The 20,560-nt window shown below is 40.8% G+C and overlaps 1 protein-coding gene across 2 annotated transcripts in view; it reads right to left on the minus strand.

Moving 5' to 3' along the window:
* RASGEF1A (RasGEF domain family member 1A) overlaps positions 1–20,560 on the minus strand; it is a 651,322-nt gene that overhangs the window by 31,010 nt on the left and 599,752 nt on the right. For both annotated transcript variants that reach the window (XM_073596848.1, XM_073596846.1), the window contains one exon: positions 2,740–2,919. In XM_073596848.1, the coding sequence (XP_073452949.1) occupies positions 2,740–2,913 (174 nt within the window). In that variant the 5' untranslated portion in view covers positions 2,914–2,919. The remainder of the gene's footprint in view (positions 1–2,739; positions 2,920–20,560) is intronic.

The following is a 20,560-nucleotide window of genomic DNA, read 5'->3' on the forward strand; positions in this document are numbered from 1 at the left end:
ATGGACGAAAGTTCAGAGAACTTTGGTGTGGCCGTGTGTATGTAAGGCAAGCTTGAGCGGAATTCCGTCAGAAAAACCATCCAAGTTTTTTCTGATGGAATTTCTGATCGTGTGCACAGTGCATTGGAGTAAACTTCCACTTTAAAGAAAATATTTGCGTTGTCATATACTTCCTTATCCTTCACCTTTCCTTCAGCTGCTAGGAGGGAATACAATACCTGATTCTTTTGGTAAGGAGGAGCATGTGGATCACTCCTTACTTCATTACAGAAGACAAGGGGGCACTTTTTATGTTTGCAGGAAAAGAGATTTAACCTCCACACGTGGAAAGGCTTCTTCACAGTAAGAGCTGTGAAACTAACCTACAGCAGCCAATCTGATTTACCTTTTCATTAGACACCAGCAGTGAAAACAATGAAAGAGCATTAACGATTGGTTAATGTATGGTCCTGCAAATTGTCCTTGGTCTGTGAAAGGCTTGCATTATTATTATACAGGATTTATATAGCGCCAACAGTTTACACAGCGTTTTACAATATAAAAGGGAGACAATACAGTTATAATATAATAAAATACAAGAGGATTAGAGGGCCCTGCTCAGAAGAGCTTACAATCTAATAGATGATTGCATGGCAGATGTACTATGAAGAAGTAATAACCGTATCACTGTGGTCTTTCTCCTTTCCAATTTCACCTCCATCTAACATATTTAATGGTTGCTCAGTTTAAACCAGCAATTACATTTCACGGCTAATGCATGTTGCACTTTGTAGCTATTACAACATACAACAAACACCATATGAGGTTCATTCACGGCAGTACATGGGAAAAAGCTTAACTGCTTACAGCGGTTTCCTAGCAACATAATCAATCACACGCCATAGAAAAAAAGAAAAATCTGGAACAGGCCTATTACAGAATGTGGGCAGAATGTACTTGTTTTTGGAGCAAAGCTTCTTTAACCTTTGGCATCTCTGAGATAACTAATGAAAGGCACAGAGAATGTTTTTGGTAGAGCAGAAAAACAAGAAATAAACAAGGCTTCATTAGGATGTGGTGTACAGGAAAGCTGTCAGAATACAAATATGAGCTGTGACATTTCTCATTTGTTGTCCGCACTCTGAGGCTGTCATTCCCAGCATTGCTTCATTACTTAGTGAGTCAGTGATATGGAACAAGCATGTAGTAGGTAAGGCGAACCTGGGCACCCAGCAAGGGAGCTAGCTAAAATATTTCCTGAAAAAACATACATCCCTGACTGGCCAAAGCAGCTTAAACCCAAACTCCATCATTTCTAAGCCCCCTCTCTCCCCCCGACTGTATATTACTTTAATACTGCAGTCTTGCAGCCAATCTGGTGACTTCATGTATCTTTCCTCCTCTCCTAAGGGGATCCTTACTCCTGGACAGTGCAGAACTAACATGTTAATGCCGTTCTGTCCTGTAGTTCTTTGAGCTCTGGCTGGAGAGTTGATTCACCTCCCAAAGGGGGCGTGTCTATGACAGCCTGAGCTTGTTTGATGACACTGGGTGTCATTCAACCTGGTGCTAGATCACTTAGCAATGAGTTTGTGGGGGAGGTGAGTATTACAGTGCAAGCACCTTTTTTAAATTTTGTAAAAAAAGATAGAGTTAAAGTGGTTGTAAGGCTAATTTTTAATTAAAATAAGAAAGTTATACTTACGTGCTCTGTGCAGAGAGGTCTCTTACTTCCTCTTCTGAAGTCCTCTGCTGGCATTGTCCACTCCTCTTTCCCTGAGGGGGCTCCCGTGCAGCCACGCTCCTGAGCCAGGCTGTGTGCATCTATAGACACACACAGCATGGCTAGGCCATGCTCCTGCTCCTTCCTTTCCAGGATCTGATTCACAGCAGCAGGAACCAATTGTTCCCACTGCTCTCAGTGTCCTGTGAAAGCAGGAAGAGAGGAAAGTGCTGCTAGAACCTGTGCTGGACCAAGACAGGACCCAGGTAAGTGTTTAGTGATAGGGGTGGGAGGAACAGGTATTGGAAGGTCATTTGCCTTAATGCAGAGAATACATTAAAGTAAAAAAAAACCTTTTGTGTTTTTAACCGCTTTAAAGAGAATAGGTGCCCTTGGATGTCTAGTAATGCAACAGTGAGACTTTATTGTAGACACATAAGGGAGAATTTACTAAAACTGGAGCGTGAAGTCCTTCTCCACTACGTATTATAAGTCAAAAGTAACAATTCTCACCATAAATCTTGTGTACGATTATCTTGCCCCAAGAGATATAAGAGATCAGAGGGTAACTCATTCCACCAGGCCCAACTAATAATTGAACTATGAACTAATAAAAAGACAATGGAACAAAAAATGCTCAGAAGGACCAATCAAGTTGTAGCATCATCCAGAGCTAATAAAAGGACAAACAAAGAGCTTGGGGCTAAAGGCTGTTGTTTAAAATTTTTGTAGCCACTAGATAGAATCACGTTGACAATGTCCTTTGTTTTTGTTCACTGTGGCTTCGGTAAGTATGTCAAACCAATGATCATATCCCTGAAGCTAATGAAGTATACTCAAACTTGTTCTTACTGAACGCTGAACCTGACAATCTATTTTGATCTTTCTGGCCACACAGCCACTTTTTTCAACGTTTATTTGGAAATAAATATTTATTTAAAATGTAACAGTCCTGCATGTCTTGCAACTTATATATCATTATAATATAGAAATGACTATAGCGTCAATGCATAAGAATTCAGCAAATTAGTACTTACATCGGGATAGTAATCCACTGTGGGAACCAAGCGTTCAATTAAGGCTTCCAAGGACCCAGACACCAAACAGCCATCTTGGTAAACAGGATCTCCAGACTGCTCGCCCATTTCTGGCTGCACCTGTCCACTACAGGCAGAGCCAAGCATGCTGGGAAATATTGGTGTCTGTGGCATACTTTCCTGGAAAACAGAAAAAGAGAAGTGCGATGAATGGAACCATCTGTCAAATACATGGCTTTACCATCATATCATCCATCATTCATCCTACATCATATCATCCTACACATTCAACAAATTGGGTTTGTAAAAGGCTAAGTTCATCTTCTGAATAACATTGACTATGAAGGGAAGGGGACCCCAGTAAGTTCAAAAATGGTGGACAGCTTAGAAAACTTTTGGTTAGTTTAAGCTGGTCATATATGGATCAAAACTTGGCCGGTTCAGAAGAGACCAGATGAATTTCGATCCATCTTTGGCTGTCCCTGCTTGACAGAATTTGATCTAACAATCGACTTCTGTCAATTGGCAATGTTGGAAAACTGTCCAAACTTGTCAATCAGTGCCTTGCAGCGGCTGATCAGTGTCTTCTGACAGTGGAGGAATCCTGCTGTCAGAATACAATCACAGCTGGGAGGATTTCTCCATCCACCTCACTGTGGATGAAAGAATCTTTTTTTTTTTTTTTTGATCATCGAAAAAACCAAACATGTATGGCCAACATTACAACAGTCCAATCCAACAGTCCAGTGCATCCCTATACCTTTAAGGAGGGGTGGGCTCCCTCCAGGCATACCTGCCCTTAATCTCTCCATTATTATATATATGTGCTTCAACTTTGGAGACTCTCAAAATTTAGGACTGCGGTACACTGGGGTATCATGACATGGCCTTTACAGCGTACGCATATATTTGCCTATGTGTGCAAACTAAACCCCTTGTTTTAACATGAACTGTTATACAGGGTTAATTTGGTTTGTTGCAGGCTGGCTGGTAAGTGAGCTGGGAATTTTTGTTTTTTGTTGTCCATACATGGCCAGCCTTAGATGCCATACCTGTAGGCCATATGCGGAACCCCAAAGCATGGCCAAAAAACTCCCACTGCAAGCAATCAGCCCTGTCCTGTCTAGAAGTTAGGATGCACCATTTGTAGAGTGCTTGCCCCAAGCATCACAGGACCAAGAGCTCTAACTCTAGCCCTAACCATAACCCTAACCCAATTCACTCTCCCTATCCCCGTTAAAGCAGCAGGCAAAAGCTGGTAAAAGCATCTTGGTAAGTGCTTGTATACTACCTCTTGCAGTCCTCCTTGATATAAAAGATCTGTAGTGGCCTGTCTGGTCAGTCTTTTCTACTAAGAGCTTAGCAGCAGGATATAATTCCATAACTGGTTTAAAAATATGCCACCAAGTTCAGGCTTTGTGGAACGGAATGTCCCGAACAGCTGATTTTCTTGTCCCATATTATAAATTCCTTTGGGCATTACACAAAATGCTGTCTGAGAACACCTTGTCCTCCCACATTCCTCCACCCTCAGCACCATCACCCGGCTCTTACAGACAACCTTTTTACTTGCTCTATGATAATAGGCAAAAATCCTGATTGATTCTGACATATGTCATAGACTAACATTCCAGTCTTTACACCCAAAAGCTTGCATTCAGCCTTGTTCAGAGAATGGAATGCAGTCCGGTTACAGTAAATAAACAGCTTTTCGAGTCCAAGGTCAGGAGTGTAGAGGTGTTGTGAGCACCATGGCGGGTTGCTATTTACAGACCAAAAACACAGCCTGGAGTTTTTGTCTTCAACCTGCACCTGTCTTTAGAATTAGAACTAAGTAAACATCACGTGAGATCCAAGATCGAAGAGGAAAGACAACAAGTATATTCTATTAGATGCATGAAATAAGACACAAAGCCCCAGACCAGATCATGGCAAATGTAGAGCCACTGAAGAGAAGCCGGCCTGCCATACATCTCAGCCATACCAACGGATGGAGGGACAACCCTCAATAAAAGATGATTTCTAAACTGCAGAGCAGCATGGATAAATCAACGATTTAAAAAAAAAATCGAATAAAATCAGATTTTTTTTTTATTTTTATCAAATTAATTTTAATAAAATGCTTTTGGAGTAAAAATGTATCTACAGATAGTTTTCTAATTAAGATACATTCATAATTTAGTTTATTCAGCATGAAATGAAGCTTAGTTATGGAGCATGAGGCTGTATATTCTGTAATATTTACATTTTTGGTAAACTCATTCAATTAATCCAAGCTCTCTCTGCAAGCTGAGATTACATGCACACTGCATTGATCCATTCACACAATGTCACAGTAACTATGAGATAAAACAAAGTTCAGGAATATTCCTTTATCCCATTGTTTTGCAAATCTATGTGCACTACAAACTGTATGATTGAATTAGTTCTGATATCGCTGTTTTACCAACCTTACAGCTTATTCTAAATAGGAAACCTTCATTTTGTTTGCAAATATTAAAGATTCTAACTACCAGCAAGAATAAGCCCTTACATTTAAAGAGCACCTGTCCTTTCATATCCATCATGGCAGCGCCTGTTAGCGGGCGTCCACTCACCTGCTGCCGCCGCTGCCCCGTCCCTCACCTTGTTGTGTCACTGCCGCATCACCAGCTGTCCCATTAAATTGAATGGGACTGTCGGTGAGTCAACAGCGGGTCAGAGGAGGAGCCACTCTGGGTCAGAGATGACAGTTCCGCTTTAAAAATTATGATTTAAATTGAGTTTATTTAAATCAAGCCTTTTTACTAGTGATTTAAATTGACTTGATTTAAATCAAATCCACCCTGCTGCAGAGTCCATATTACTAATTGGTGGCTGTCAAAAAAATACCATCTCTTTTTTGCATACACAATTTCACACATCTTCACCAAAATACAAAGATGAGAACAAATGAAATGCGATGTATTAGCAGCAACCCAACAACAACAATAGAGGGCCAAACCAATAAACACAAAGGCATTTCAGTTGCTCTATTCACTCTTCAGAGATAATTGTTAGGCCCAGGGCTGGAATAAACCCTGAAGCCTTTTCATTTGCAGACAGGTACTTTCATTTTGGCAGTGAAAGCCCATCATTTCTACAAAGGCCTGCTGGCTTCCAGATTTCAAGTGATTGACCACTGAACTCCTCCATCAATTTCTCTCTGCCTGGCTCTGACAAATAAGCTTTAAAATGTATCCAGAAAGATATTTACACCTGCTATAGTAAAGAAAAAGATCAGAAAGAATAGCTTAAAGCAAAATGTTTTCAGTGAAAAAGTAAAAAATAAAATGTTTCTGACCACATATTGCCATTATGAAGTGAAGTATGCCAATCAAATCAAGAAGTATTTACATTTATCTCAACTGCATTACATACTGGATCAAAATATCACTGACATGATTGTTAGATTGAGATTTATTAATATTTATTATGTATTTTTAACCTTCTGCTCATGTCTCTGTCAAGTGATGACTAAAGTCGGCCAAACATGGATGGAAATTCGGGTGGTTCAGCAGGGACTGGGTGAATTTCGATCCATGTATGTGCAGAAGTCCATCTACCAATCAACTGATCTACCAATAGTCTGGTGCATGAGCAATAATTTGTAATTGCTTTTACACAAATTGTTTAATTTCCTTTTAAATCTTGTACAATAAAAGCATTTTTTTTTTTTGTGATAACCAATATATTGTAGTTGTGGTGCCTAGAAAGTCCATATTTTTTAAATGTATTATATATATATATATATATATATATATATATATATATATATATATTCTTATTATTATAATATACTGTATATTATTTAACTAAAGATCAGTCTGTTGGATAAATAGCGCTCGATCAGCACAGCAGGCTATAGCTGGCAGCGCTGATCATAGTATTCTGACAGCGGGGAAGTCTCCCTGTGGTCAGAACACAGTAGCTCAGCAGGAAGAGGTTCCTCCACCCACCTTGAATTACTGATATGTCTGAAGGTAAAAAAAAGTCTTAGTCTGTTCTGTCTATACATTCTTCCTCTCACTCTAGAGAAGGAAATTTGGAATCTGATTGCTAGGAGCAACACACAAATCTCAGGCCCCAAAGCAGCCATGTTTTTTGAACTGACATAAGATCACTTTTAGCTCCATCTAGTCACCTAAGTGCATAGTTTTTGAAGTTTGCAAGAACCTCCCTGGGCCATTGGGGCAAAATATAAAGGAGTCTATAACACACATTATCTGAGTGATCAATTATACAGCACTGGTTTGTGTCACCTCACATTGGATTAAAAATAAACAACCAACAAAAAAAATATATATAACTTGACGCCTCTTAAGAACATCAAGGCGACAAAACGTGTCGGGGCGGAGCAGGAAGCAATGTCATTCCGCACAGTACACCCAGAAGTGATGCCATTGTACACTTGGGAAGAAGGGACCGATCACAATAAATGTATGCGGAGCAGGTACCCCGGCATATCTGATGTTGTGAACAAGCGATTTTACCTTTGTGCAAGGCATAGCACTTTATAATGTAATTGGCACCGAATAAGAGGATTTTAGTCATTTTGATAAAGGTTTTACATTATGGAAGTTAGAGCGGCACATTTAATCATTAAAGAGTCGAGATCGTAATTCTACTCCCCCTCCCAATCTTAAAAAAAGCATTTGCTCGATTTAGTGCAAAGAGTTCTCTGCTCAAGCCGACAGCTGTAAAAAAGTTTCTTACAACATCGCTAAAGAGAAACATTGTAACATATAGTTCTTTAAGATCAAAGGGATGAACTTTGGTCTGTAAATGAGGTCAGTTTAACCACTTAAAGTGGTTGTATACCCCTTTAGCACATTTTTACCTACAGGTAAGCCGTGTTATAGATAAACCTGTACGGACCTTCAGAGCATGCGCTCTGAAGGTCTGGCGGATGCTGCTAGAAAATCAGAGTTCCTTGCCGGAAATTAGACTCTCGCCCATGACGTCATCGCAGCTCTGGCCACTTACAGCACCGGAGCCGCGAACCTGGAAGAAACGCCGAGGGGAAAATGTCAGCTCCCTCGGTGGTGACCGGGATCCGATGCGGACACTTCATTCTAAGGTAAGTATTTCATAATGAGCTAGTATGCAGTTGCATACTAGCTTATTATGCCTTTGCCTTACAGGTTTTTTTTTTTTGGTTTTTTTTTTGCAGTTATACAACCTTTTTGACACTTGTTGCCTTCAAGTTAAAATCAGTATTTTTTGCTGGAAAATTACTTTGAAACCCCCAATTTGTTTTTTTTTAGCAGAGACCCTAGGGAAAAAAATGGTGGTTATTGCAATATTTTATGTCACACCATATTTGTGCAGTGGTCTTTCAAACACATTTTTGGGGGGAAAAAATACACTTTAATGTATTTTATAAAAACTAAACAGTAAAGTTAGCCCAATTTTTTTTTGTATAATGTGAAAGATGATGTTACACCGCGAGAATCCTGATCTTTATTCTAAGCAAAAAAATTGTGATTCTCATTTTAGCCAGAATTGTGCAGCTCTAATGGAAGCTTTCCCTTGTCTTCCCTATGGTACACCTACCAATGTATTGTTAAACACCAATGAGAGCAGAAGAGAGTTGACTGGCCCCGACTGAACATGAATGGTGGAAACCCCTGTTAAACAAGTGCTGTGTGACCTACCTGTAGTGGGTGGTCATAAAAAGTTGGTGAGTAATCTGGTGTGTTGGTGGAGGATCACTGTAGCATGGATAGAAGATTATTGATTGGAGATCTAGATTGCACAGTCTATGGCACTTTATGGGAAAAAATTTTGGTGCATGGACATTCCATATATACAAGCAGAAACACTTCTGTGATATATTGAAATTTATAAGTTTTATATATATGTTTTTTTGTTGGTGTTTTTTTTTTCTTTTATCCAATGTGATGAGGTGATACAAATCAGCGCTGTATAATTGATCACTTACATATGCTCTAATACAGGGGTCCCCACATTTTCTAAACAAAGGGCCAGCTTACTGTGCTTCAGATCTTAGGGTGGGGGCCGGACTGTGGCCAGCGGGAATATCCATTTTTTCTGCCATCAGTGGGAGTAAACCGTGCCCTATCTTTGGTAGTAGGGTGAGGAATAGTGCCCCATTGTTAGTGTCAGTGGGCGAAATAATGTCTCCTATCAGTGGGTAAACAGTGCCCCAAGGGCCGGATAAAGGCAAACAAGGGGCCCCAGGCCGCAGTTTGGACACCCTTGCTCTAATACTTACAAGGTATTGGGATACAGTTGCTCTCATTTGTGTGGTAAATCCTAGCGCTGGTGTATAGCTATAATTTAATATAACCTTCAGCCATCATCATTTGAGAGAAGAACACTAAAAGGCGATTCGTTGGTTCCTCTGGGTGATTGCAGAGAACCAGGAGTTACCGACTGAAGGCCACAGCCTGATTTTCTTCCAAGAACATTTATGGTGCTAATAAATGTGAAAAATTAGTTTTAATTGAATTGGTAAAGCAGTTGGCTAATGTTATATAATACTGCAGATTCATCATAGCTAATTAGCAGTCAGACAAGGTGTGTCAGAGTTTTTCGTATCTGGTCCAAGTCCTGGCGGTACGACAAGTGTTCCGTCTGAGTAGACGCACCTCAGGGATCTGAAGAACATCCTGCGTCTCTAAGGCAAGCTCGGATCTCCCTCCCTCTTGACTGCTTGTTTACAACATATGCAGCTTGGATATTACAGAATGTTCTGCAGAAGCAGACTATCCCAACAGGGCTTGACACAATAAGTAGCACCTTTTCGCATCAACTCGTAACCTCTAATTGAAGGCTTAGCACTGACAGAGACAGCGACATGATGGCCATTCAGAACAGCCCGTCTCTGGGCGTGTGCACCTATTAAGTCATTTTCATAAAACGCATAAAGTGAGCTTTAAAAACAGGAGGACTCTGTGTGCCTGTTCCATACTTGGCTACAGTGATTGTTAGGCTGAGTACACGCCATTCAATTACCAATGTCCGTACAGCTCGTCATATACAAAGACTGCTCTATTAAGTGGTTCGGCCAATGCAGACTGTGCTATTCAACAATACACATCACATAAAGAACAAGAAAATGAGTTCTGCGGGAGGAAAATGGCTCTAAAACATACTTCATAGCGCTCATACTTGTAGGCGTATTAGAGCAAATATATATATATATATATACGGTATATAAAGCATTCAATATCAACTACAAAAAGGTCATCTGTGAAAATGTATGTACCTAGAGATCATCACAGTGTATTATTTGCCAGATAAATCATATTTAATAGCAGTCTGGTATAAGACATGATTGTCAGCTTATAGGTCACCACCACAGAGCAGAGGCAGCAATTTTTGTATGGTCTAGGCCAGCCTTTTTCAACCAGGGTGCCCAGATACCCTGGGGTGCCTTCAGGTTTCTTCAGGGGTGCCTTGGCAAAATGCCTAACAATTGCCCCAAAATTGTATACAAGCCAGCGAGTGAATGACGCCTGCCCTTTAGCTACACAAAGCCATAGCTTTTCATTGTGCACCTTTACAAGAGAAACATTGGAGTACTAGTCAGTACCAGTGTGCTTTGAAAGAATAAATCACCTCTAGCATTGGGGGTCCTACATGTGTCAACATTGTGCCAACATTGGGGCACTATTCCTTTCATAAAAAAACAATGATGGAGCACCATTCCTCCTACGGATGCCAACAATGGGGCATTATCCCTCTCACAAAAACCAATGATGGAGCACCATTCCTCCTACAGATGCCAACAATGGGGCACTATTCCTCTCATAAAAAAACAATGATGGAGCACCATTCCTCCTACGGATGCCAACAATGGGGCACTATCCCTCTCACAAAAACCAATGATGGAGCACCATTCCTTCTACAGATGCCAACAATGGGGCACTTTTCCTCTCACAAAAACCAATGATGGGGCATGGTTTACTCCCACTGAGGTCAGGGCCTGGCCACAGTCCGCCCCCTTAAAGTCTGAAGGACAGTAAACTGGCCCTTTGTTTAGAAAGTTTGGAGACCCTTGGTTTAGGCCATCCTTTCTCAACTAGGGTTTCTCCTAAGATTTCCAGGGGTTCCTTGATGAGCAGTTTCTTCCTCTCATGTAAAAAGGGATTTTCCAATGACCACAGATGTATAGAATGTTCTTCCCACTGACCACCACCCTAATTTACTGTGAGTTGTAGATATACCGGTAGTTACTATTATGAGGGGTTCCCTGAGGCCATAGTTATTTCAAGGTTTCCTCCATGTTACAAAGGTTGAGAAATGCTGGTCTAGTCAATCAAAGTCCCTCAAGCTGTGACTGACTCCAGACAGGTCCACTTTGAAGCGAGTTTTCTTCTTGGGTTATTATCATTTTTCAGTCACAGAAGGACAAAAGCCCTGTGTGAATGTGGTTTTCAACCTGGTTTTGAAACCATTCCAGCAGCAATAGAAAAATGTGAAGACTCCCAACTGAACCACAAGAATCCAAGCAACAGTTATTCCCACAGACACATTGTGGTTGTATGTCTTCTCCATCATATCTGTGTGCACACATGTTTATGACAAGAACTGACACACAGATAAATCAGTATATTTTACAACCTGACCACCCACCAACCTACTAACATCAACTACAAACATATCAGTACCAATTATTTTAGGATACAAATATAAATTTAATGTAGTTGTAAACCCTAACTGGATGAGTTTTAGGGGCTGATTTACTAAGACTGAAGAGTGCAAAATCTGGAGCAGCTCTGCACAGAAACCAATCAGTTTCCAGGTTTTATTGTCAAAGCTTAATTGAGCAAAATCAAGTTAGACTCTGATTGGCTCATGCACAGCTGCACCAGATTCTGCACTCTCCAGGTTTTATAATCTTCCCCTTAACTTGCCAAAGCATTGGTGGAACACGTTCTTGTAATTGGGGGACAGAAATAGCACACTGTCACCTCATAACAGGAAGTGCCTGAACACAGACATTCCAGGCAGGATCACCAGAATTTATTTTAATGAAAGTTGTAAGTGTAAAATGATTAAGGATGAAATGAACGTTGTAAAGCTCCTATGAAATTCTAGTAACTGGTTTTATATCTGCTTTAATGGGAAGGAACATAGCACTAATGCCCTGTACACACGATCGGACATTGATCGGACATTCCGACAACAAAATCCATGGATTTTTTCCGACGGATGTTGGCTCAAACTTGTCTTGCATACACACGGTCACACAAAGTTGTCGGAAAACCGATTGTTCTGAACGTGATGACGTAAAACACGTACATCGGGACTATAAACGGGGCAGTAGACAATAGCTTTCATCTCTTAATTTATTCTGAGCATGCGTGGCACTTTGTCCGTTGGATTTGTGTACACACGATCGGAATTTCCGACAACGGATTTTGTTGTCGGAAAATTTTATAGCCTGCTCTCAAACTTTGTGTGTCAGAAATTCCTATGGAAAATGTGTGATGGAGTCTACACACCGTCGGAATTTCCGACAACAAGGTCCTATCACACATCCTATCGTGTGTACAGGGCATAAGAGTGAACAAGGAGTCTTAAACATATAGGATTCTAAACATATAGGATTCTAGATTTTTTTTTATATTATATTATATTATATTATATTATATATATATATATATATATATATATATATATATATATATATATATATATATATATATATTTAGATAAAATTATAATTTTGCTGACTTTTCCACTTAAAAGGTACATTCATTCATTTTGCTAAAGTACACTGAAAGACAGCTCAGTTCAGAAGCCCAGCCCATGTCCAATTTCTTCATAAACTGCAATGTCTTCATGTAGGTTACCATATTCCCCATATTGATGATTGTATTACAATGTACCTAGGATGAAAGTCTAGTGTTGATCAGGTGCAGAGAGCGGTGTAAATACTGTAACTGTCGGCATTCATGACGGAACCCATACCTAAGCAGAATACAACTTGAACATGTTCATCTGCATATGTTACACAGAAGACACTACAGACAGTACTCAATGTAAAACACGTCTGGAATGGAACGTCCAGATTCCTGACGCTCATCTGGATTGTTAAGTGAAGCAGGATTATGTAAAACAGTTTAATACAAGCAATCGTCAGGCTTCTATTACTCACACCGTCGGTGCTGAGCACACTGCAAGCTCCATCATAGTGCAAAGTCTTCCTGGCCCTATGAGCCAACATGTAGCCCAGTCACCAATATAAATGACAGTTATATTCTCCAGCTGCTCACTTATGACTAAACAAAATGAAAGGGAGTTGAAAGCACTAAGACTTTTCTACACAAATGCTGTTCTCTTTTTAAAGCTCAACTCCAGGAATTGCAATACCCTTTCAGCGCCCCCCACCCCCATTAAATGCTTAGGGGTAGAGAATAAGGTGTAATACTTACCTTACTCCTTGCTTTGGCAGGCTTTGGTGCTCTCCTTTTCTCCTCGAAGCTCCGGGCTGTGGCCAGTCCTTCGCCATTCACATATATAATGCAGAACTATCGGCCCTGTATTGTACTTGATGACATCAGGGTGCATCCCCTGGCCGGAGTGTCCTAAAGGAGAGGCTAACCATAAATACTAACCATACATCTAAACCATACATCTCTTCTGAAGTAGGCCTTCAGACTTGTACATATAGCTTCTATGACCGTGCCAGGCCCTGCCACTGTGAAAATGTAGATGAAAATGACACAAGAGGTTCCAGATTATTGTTTCTGAGCAGAGAGAACTGTGTTTTTGGCTTTCTCTGGATCCTATAAACCTGGATTGGGGCCTGGAGCTTGAAGGTTCCAAAGTGTCTTGGGTGGGATGGAACCTTCATTCCTCTGTTTGGTGCGTCAAATCTTCCCTTTTTGCAGAGGTATTGGTGCCGCTGCTATCCAAAGTTTCAGCTGTGTCAGATGGGATGTCCCCCACTGGGTGCAGAGGTTCCTCCTGCCAACCCATGATGTCCTGTTGTGTAGTGACATACCTACCTATAAATCCATATCATTAGAACTGGTTACGCTGAAAGCATGGTGGCTCCCCATCCAGCTGTTAATAGAATGTATTTGTCAACTCGAATCCCAACCATGGCACTACCTGCCTGGAGTTTGCATGTTCTCCATGTGTCTGGGTGGGTTTCCTCCGGGCACTCCAGTTTTCTCCCACACTCCAAAGACATGCTGGTAGGTTAATTGGATCCTGTCTAAACTGGCTCTAGTATATGAATGTGAGTTAGGGACTTTAGATTGTAAGCACCTTGGGGTCAGGGACTGATGCAAATGTACAATATATACCATATATGTAAAGTGCTGTATACTATGTTGGAGATACTGTATATAAGTACCTGTAATAAATAAATAAATACAATTGTGCTGACAGCCAGGAAAGGATTGTCAGTCAGAATAGGACCAGTCATACCCTGGATGTTAAGAGACCAGGGTGGATATAAACCAATGATTTTTTTATTTAAACCAGATTTTTTTTTTTATTTTAAATCGATTCTATTGATTTTTATCAAATTTATTTTAATAAAATGCTTTTGGTGTAAAAGTCTATCACAAATAGTTTTCTATTTAAGATACCTTAATAATTTAGTTTATTCAGCATGAAATGGAGCTTAGTTATGTAGCATGAGGCTGTATAGTCTGCAATATTGGGAAACTCATTCAATAAATCCAAGCTCTGCAAGCTGAGATAACATGGACTGCATTGATGCATTCACACAATTTCACATTAACCATGAGATAAACCTTCAAGAATATTCCTTTATCCCATTATTTTGCAAATCTATGTACACTACAAACTGTATGATTGAATCGGTTCTGATATCGCTGTTTTACTAACCTGACAGCTTATTATTCTAAATAGGAAACCTTCGTTTTGTTTGCAAATATTAAAGATTGTAACTACCAGCAAGAATGATCCTTACATTTGAAGAGCACCTGTCATTTCAGATCCATCATGGCAGCGCCTGTTATCGGGCGTCCACTCACCTGCTGCCGCCACGTCCCTCACCTTGTTGTGTCACTGCCGCATCACCAGCCGTCCCATTAAAGTGAATGGGATTGTCGGTGAGTTAACAGCGGGTCAGAGGAGGAGCTGCTCCAGGACAGAGATGACAGTTCCTCTTTAAAAATGATGATTTAAATTGAGCATTTTTTCTAGTGATTTAAATAATGATTTAAATCAAATCCACCCTGTAAGAGACACAGACAGCCTGCGTTATTTAGTGAGAATCTGCAGGCAGTGTTTATTTTGTAAAGTGTACGATGCTAACATATTATTACCAGCATATTATTAGGAGTAACAAAAAAAAACCATGTATAACATTTAAAGACTAAACAAGAACAAACACGTGTACTAATCCTGAAGTGTGAGCTGTCAGTCATGCCTACAGAGATCAGATGTAATGCCTGTGAGTGTATCACTTCCAAGACTTGCCGGCACGGTGGAATTCCATGTTTTAATATCAGAACGATCCATCCCACATCGCCACATCAAAGAAGTGTGTGCAGAGCGGCTGCTTCCAGCCTGACAGCTTGCAGGCGCCAGGTGGGATTAGTGGAAGTAAGCTGGGTGAGCAAATGTTCTCATTGTGCTACTGTGCGTGTCACTGGCCAAACACAAAGTGGGCGAGCGCTTTCCTGGGGCGCAGAGGAACGCCACCTTATTCTGGGGGGGTTTTAACAACTCGAAATGACACAGGCCTGCCGGATACACCTCCTCCACCCAGTGACTGATTGACGGTCACAGTTATGGTGGGGAAGCATCTCCTACAACATGAACAGCAAGCCTTACATTCTAGATCTACTCTCAACAACACATTCTGCTGTTTTCTGCATTCATTGCCTATAGCTAATATACAACACAGCCAGATCTCACTTAGGAAACTCTCAGAAACGATATAGCTGTCATTGCTGATCTCTTTCTCAAAATACTAGTTGCCTGGCTGCAGGTGGATTTGATTTAAATCATAATTTTTAAAGAGGAACTGTCATCTCTGTCCCGCAGTGGCTCCTCCTCTGACCCGCTGTTGACTCACCGACAGTCCCATTCACTTTAATGGGACAGCTGGTGATGTGGCAGTGACACAACAAGGTGAGGGAGGTGGTGGCAGCAGGTGAGTGGACGCCCGCTAACAGGCACTGTCATGATGGATCTGAAATTACAGGTGCTCTTTAAATGTAAAGACTTACCCTTGCTGGTAGTTACAATCTTTAATATTTGCAAACAAAATAAAGGTTTCCTATTTAGAATAATAAGCAGGTTAGTAAAACAGCGATATCAGAACCGATTCAATCATACAGTTTGTAGTGTACATAGATTTTCAAAACAATGGGATAAAGGAATATTCCAGAACTTTGTTTTATCTCATGGTTACTGTGACATTGTGTAAATGCATCAATGCAGTGCATGTTATCTCAGCTTGCAGAGCTTGGATTCATTGAATGAGTTTACCAAAAATTTTAATATTGCAGAATATACAGCCTCATGCTCCATAACAAAGCTCCATTTCATGCTGAATAAACTAAATTATTAATATATCTTAAATCGAAACCTATCTTTAGATTTTTACTCAAAATGCATTTTTATTAACATAAATTTAATAAAAATCAAAAAAATTGATTTAAATAAAAAAAAAAAAAAAAAAAAAAATCAGATTTAAATTTTAAAAAATCTGATTTTCTTTTGATTTTTTCAAAAAAATCATTGATTTTTATCCACCCTGCTTGGCTGTCATGGGAGCATAGACAGAACCCCAAAGCAACTAATAAAAACACAATACATTGAAACAGGCCACGGCTCCTTATTACTGGATTTGCTGACAAAGTGGCGGCACAGACAAAGCCGTTGCTCCCGATTGGACAGCGGTGTGGATGCGTCTCCCCGATCACACACTGTCTGACAGCTCGAGCTGACCATTAAAGCAATAAAATGACAACTGCCCCTTTGATAGAAGAGATGGAAACCACATAGATCAGGAGTTAGGACTTTGCTCTGAACTTTGTGATCTGCTTATATTGAAGTCTAATGCCGCGTACACACGAGCGGACTTTACGGCAGACTTTGCCCGGCGGACTTTTCGACGGACTTTCTGAATGAACGGACTTGCCTACACACAATCAACCAAAGTCCGTTGAATTCGTACGTGATGACGTACGCCCGGACTAAAACAAGGAAGTTCATAGCCAGTAGCCAATAGCTGCCCTAGCGTGGCTTTTTGTCTGTCGAACTAGCATACAGACGAGCAGACTTTTCGACCAGACTCGAGTCCGTCGGATAGATTTGAAACATGTTTCAAATCTAAGTCCGTCCAACTTTTGAGAAAACAAAGTCCGCTGGAGCCCACACACGATCGAATTGTCCGACGAAATCCTGTCCGCCGGGCAAAGTCTGCCGTAAAGTCCGATCGTGTGTACGCGGCATAAGACAGCCAGGCAATCAGTATTTATATTAGAGGTCAGCAATGGCAGCTCCATATTTCTCCCAGTTTGGGTTTTTTTATAAAATGCATTGATTTCTGCTGCCTTGCTAACACTGAGATACAAGTCTGCCTCCACCTTACCAATCCATTCCACCCTATGCTGCAGCCTTAGGCAAACCACAGATGATGAGATTTTCTTCCCTCCCACAGCACTATTATGTCCTGTCGGCAGGGTACCTTCTCTACCAGCAGAACACAATGTTTACTGCTGGTGGCAATAGCCGCCAGCAGTAAATGCATGCAAAAAAATCCAATAGGCGGGTTGTGCTGAAGTTGATTGATGGGTCGACTTCAGTATAATCAGCCTGCCCATCCATGGATTGAATCTTAGCTGGGATCTGCTGGACTGCCCGAGATTCCATCTATCTATGGCAGCTTTAGTCTCAGCCTCTATTTCTCTCTACAGAGATAGACCACCAACACCACTAAAAAATATCACTGTAACAGCCGCTGGCACTCCTACCTAATACAAAAATGTGTGCTAAAGCAGAATAAAAATCCGTAATCCCAATGGCAGTCACACTCTGCTTCCAAGATGCAACAGACTAGGCAAAGCAATAATCAATAAAAAGTACCCGTATTTGCGGGGTACAAGTGCCTAGTTAGATCACAGCATCCTGGGAGATGGATGTTCTCAGGCTTCCTTCCCCTGATTTCTCCAGCCTCTCTGCTTGGCATCAAAGGAAACAATCATTTGTACTACTTTGTATCCCCAGACTCCCTCCCGTCACTTTTCATGAAAGCAGAATCAATGAAATCCATTCATATTCCAGTTAAAATACAATCAGGAAAAACAAGTAAAGCCTCTTTCACACAGGCAGTCTGATCGGGTCCAACTGTCAGTGTTCGCATTTCAGGTGGATCTGATAAGAAACTCCATGCCAAGTCTATGGGCAGGTAGATGCAGAGGTGAGTCCATCTGAAAATGTCCCCCGCACCCCCCCTCTGCTGGGACACTGTATTTTGTATTTGGATGGCAGGACCCACTGCTGTCAGAATACACCAATCTGCAGCTGCAGCCACTGATCTAGAGACATTTTCAGCAGGTCCCTTTGATAGAAGTCAATTAAACTATCAACTTTTGTCAATCAGGGATGACCACACACTGATGGAAATGTGGCTGGTCCCTGCTGAACTGGCAGAATATTGATCAGTGTATGGCCAGCTTACCGGTAAGGAACCTCTTTCTGAGCTTGTCCAATCTTACATTGTGGTCACGTGTCTTGTGAAGGGTCCTTAGAGTAAACAAGTTATTACAGTTTATACATTTTGATCAGACCCCCCCTCATTAGGCAAGCCATAGATTATGCAATTTTCTTTTCTTCAACTACAGGTTGAAGGGAAAAAAAAAAATGCTCTATGCTCCATCGATGGGAATTCCTCCCGCTGCGCTATTGTGTTCTGACAGCAAGAGGTTTCCCTGCTGTCAGAATACAATGATCACTGCTGTTGTCTATAGCCATCAGCACTGATCACATGAGAAACCCAACAGGGTGGTTGTACTGAAATCGATCGACGTACCGAAATTCATCCGATTCCTGCTGAACCAGCCGAATTTCCATCCATCTATGGCCGGACATAAATTGTTACACAACCCAGTAATATGAAAATCCTTCATAAAGAGTGATTTTACTGTTGTGGGTTTAGTAACACTTTAAGCAGCTCTTCTCTAGAGTGAAGAATGCAGTTTTATAAAAGGTCTCCTGACCCACTTCATCTATATTAGTCACTGATAGAAGTTACAGCGATATGTATACAAGGTTTTTTTTTTCCAAGTTGCTGTAATGCACAGTCATGGTGGGCTAATGCCTAATCCATAGATAACTAATCACCTCTACTTGTAAATCTGACCTTGGTGGGGGGGTGGGGGGGACACCCCTCTTCTAAAAACAGACTTCAAAGGGTCTTCTTAGAGAACCCATTCCTTTTAATAACAAGGAAGCTGAATGTAATCCTTTCTAAAGCAAACAAGTGAAAGGAACAAAGGTCAGCACTTAAACACAGCGGGAGAAAAGACCACCTAAAATAGAGAAAGCCCCCATCCTCTCCATGGTAATCCACAGACCAGCCTAAGGAAGCTCATTATGACAAAGTGTGACAATGGATCGGAGGAATCCATCCAGACCTGGGAACAGGGCTCAGACAAATGGAGCAGAAATCATGTGACCAGGACATAGAGCATAGGGGACACGATCACCACAACACTAAGCCTGGGATTTGTCCCTGCAAGGGAAGTCATAGGTGGCCTATAATAATCCAATATAGGTGGGGTATAATAATCCTATATAGGTGGGGTATAATGATCCTATATAGGTGGGGTATAATAATCCTATATAGGTGGGGTATAATGATCCTATATAGGTGGGGTATAATAATCCAATATAGGTGGGGTATAATAATCCAATATAGGTGGGGGTATAATAATCCAATAAAGGTGGGGTATAATAATCCAATATAGGTGGGGTATAATAATCCTATATAGGTGGGCTATAATAATCCTATATAGGTGGGGTATAATAATCCAATAAAGGTGGGGTATAATAATCCAATATAGGTGCTGTATAATAATCCTATATAGGTGGGCTATAATAATCCTATATAGGTGGGGTATAATAATCCAATATAGGTGGGCTATAATAATCCAATATGAGTAGGGTATAATAATCCAATATAAGTAGGGTATAATAATCCTATATAGGTGTGCTATAATAATCCTATATAGATATAAATCCCTCCCCTTGCCTATGCTACCCACCAACTACAAAATCACTAAAACAGGAGAAGCGCCAACTTCAGTCCTTGTCCACACATTCAATGTATTATTTTAAATTCAAGCAGTGCAAGTACCTGGATTTCACTTGGTATCCCTATACAGCAGAGCTCAGAAAGGGGGAGAGAAGCAGCACAAGGAGAAACTCTGCTGTATTGAAGTACAGGAAGCATACTGCTAGGAGGAGAGAGCAGAGTGACAGTGAAATGAGCTCACCATTCAGCTGATGGCTGGGTGAGGGACAAAACCTGTAAAGCTGGCGATACATTATATGATTTTCTTATTCAATTTCTATGTAGTGCAAGAGCTGGCCTGATTGCATACAAATTGAAGGTGTTTAGATTTGACCTCATATTATAAGCTTTTGGTAAATGTACAAAAGAATTGTATAATGTATGGTCAGCCTTTAGTGTTACTGAACTGCAGCAGAGAGAACTCAGGTCTCCTGTCCTGCCAGACAGGGCTGTGCTGTGTGGCGGAGCTGTGTAAATTCCAGGACTGGATTGATCTGAAAACAAATCCTTTGACAAGTAAAACAGCAAACTTCTATGTAT

This window comes from Aquarana catesbeiana, linkage group LG08 (assembly GCF_042186555.1).
Source record: "Aquarana catesbeiana isolate 2022-GZ linkage group LG08, ASM4218655v1, whole genome shotgun sequence".
Classification (NCBI taxonomy): domain Eukaryota; kingdom Metazoa; phylum Chordata; class Amphibia; order Anura; family Ranidae; genus Aquarana; species Aquarana catesbeiana.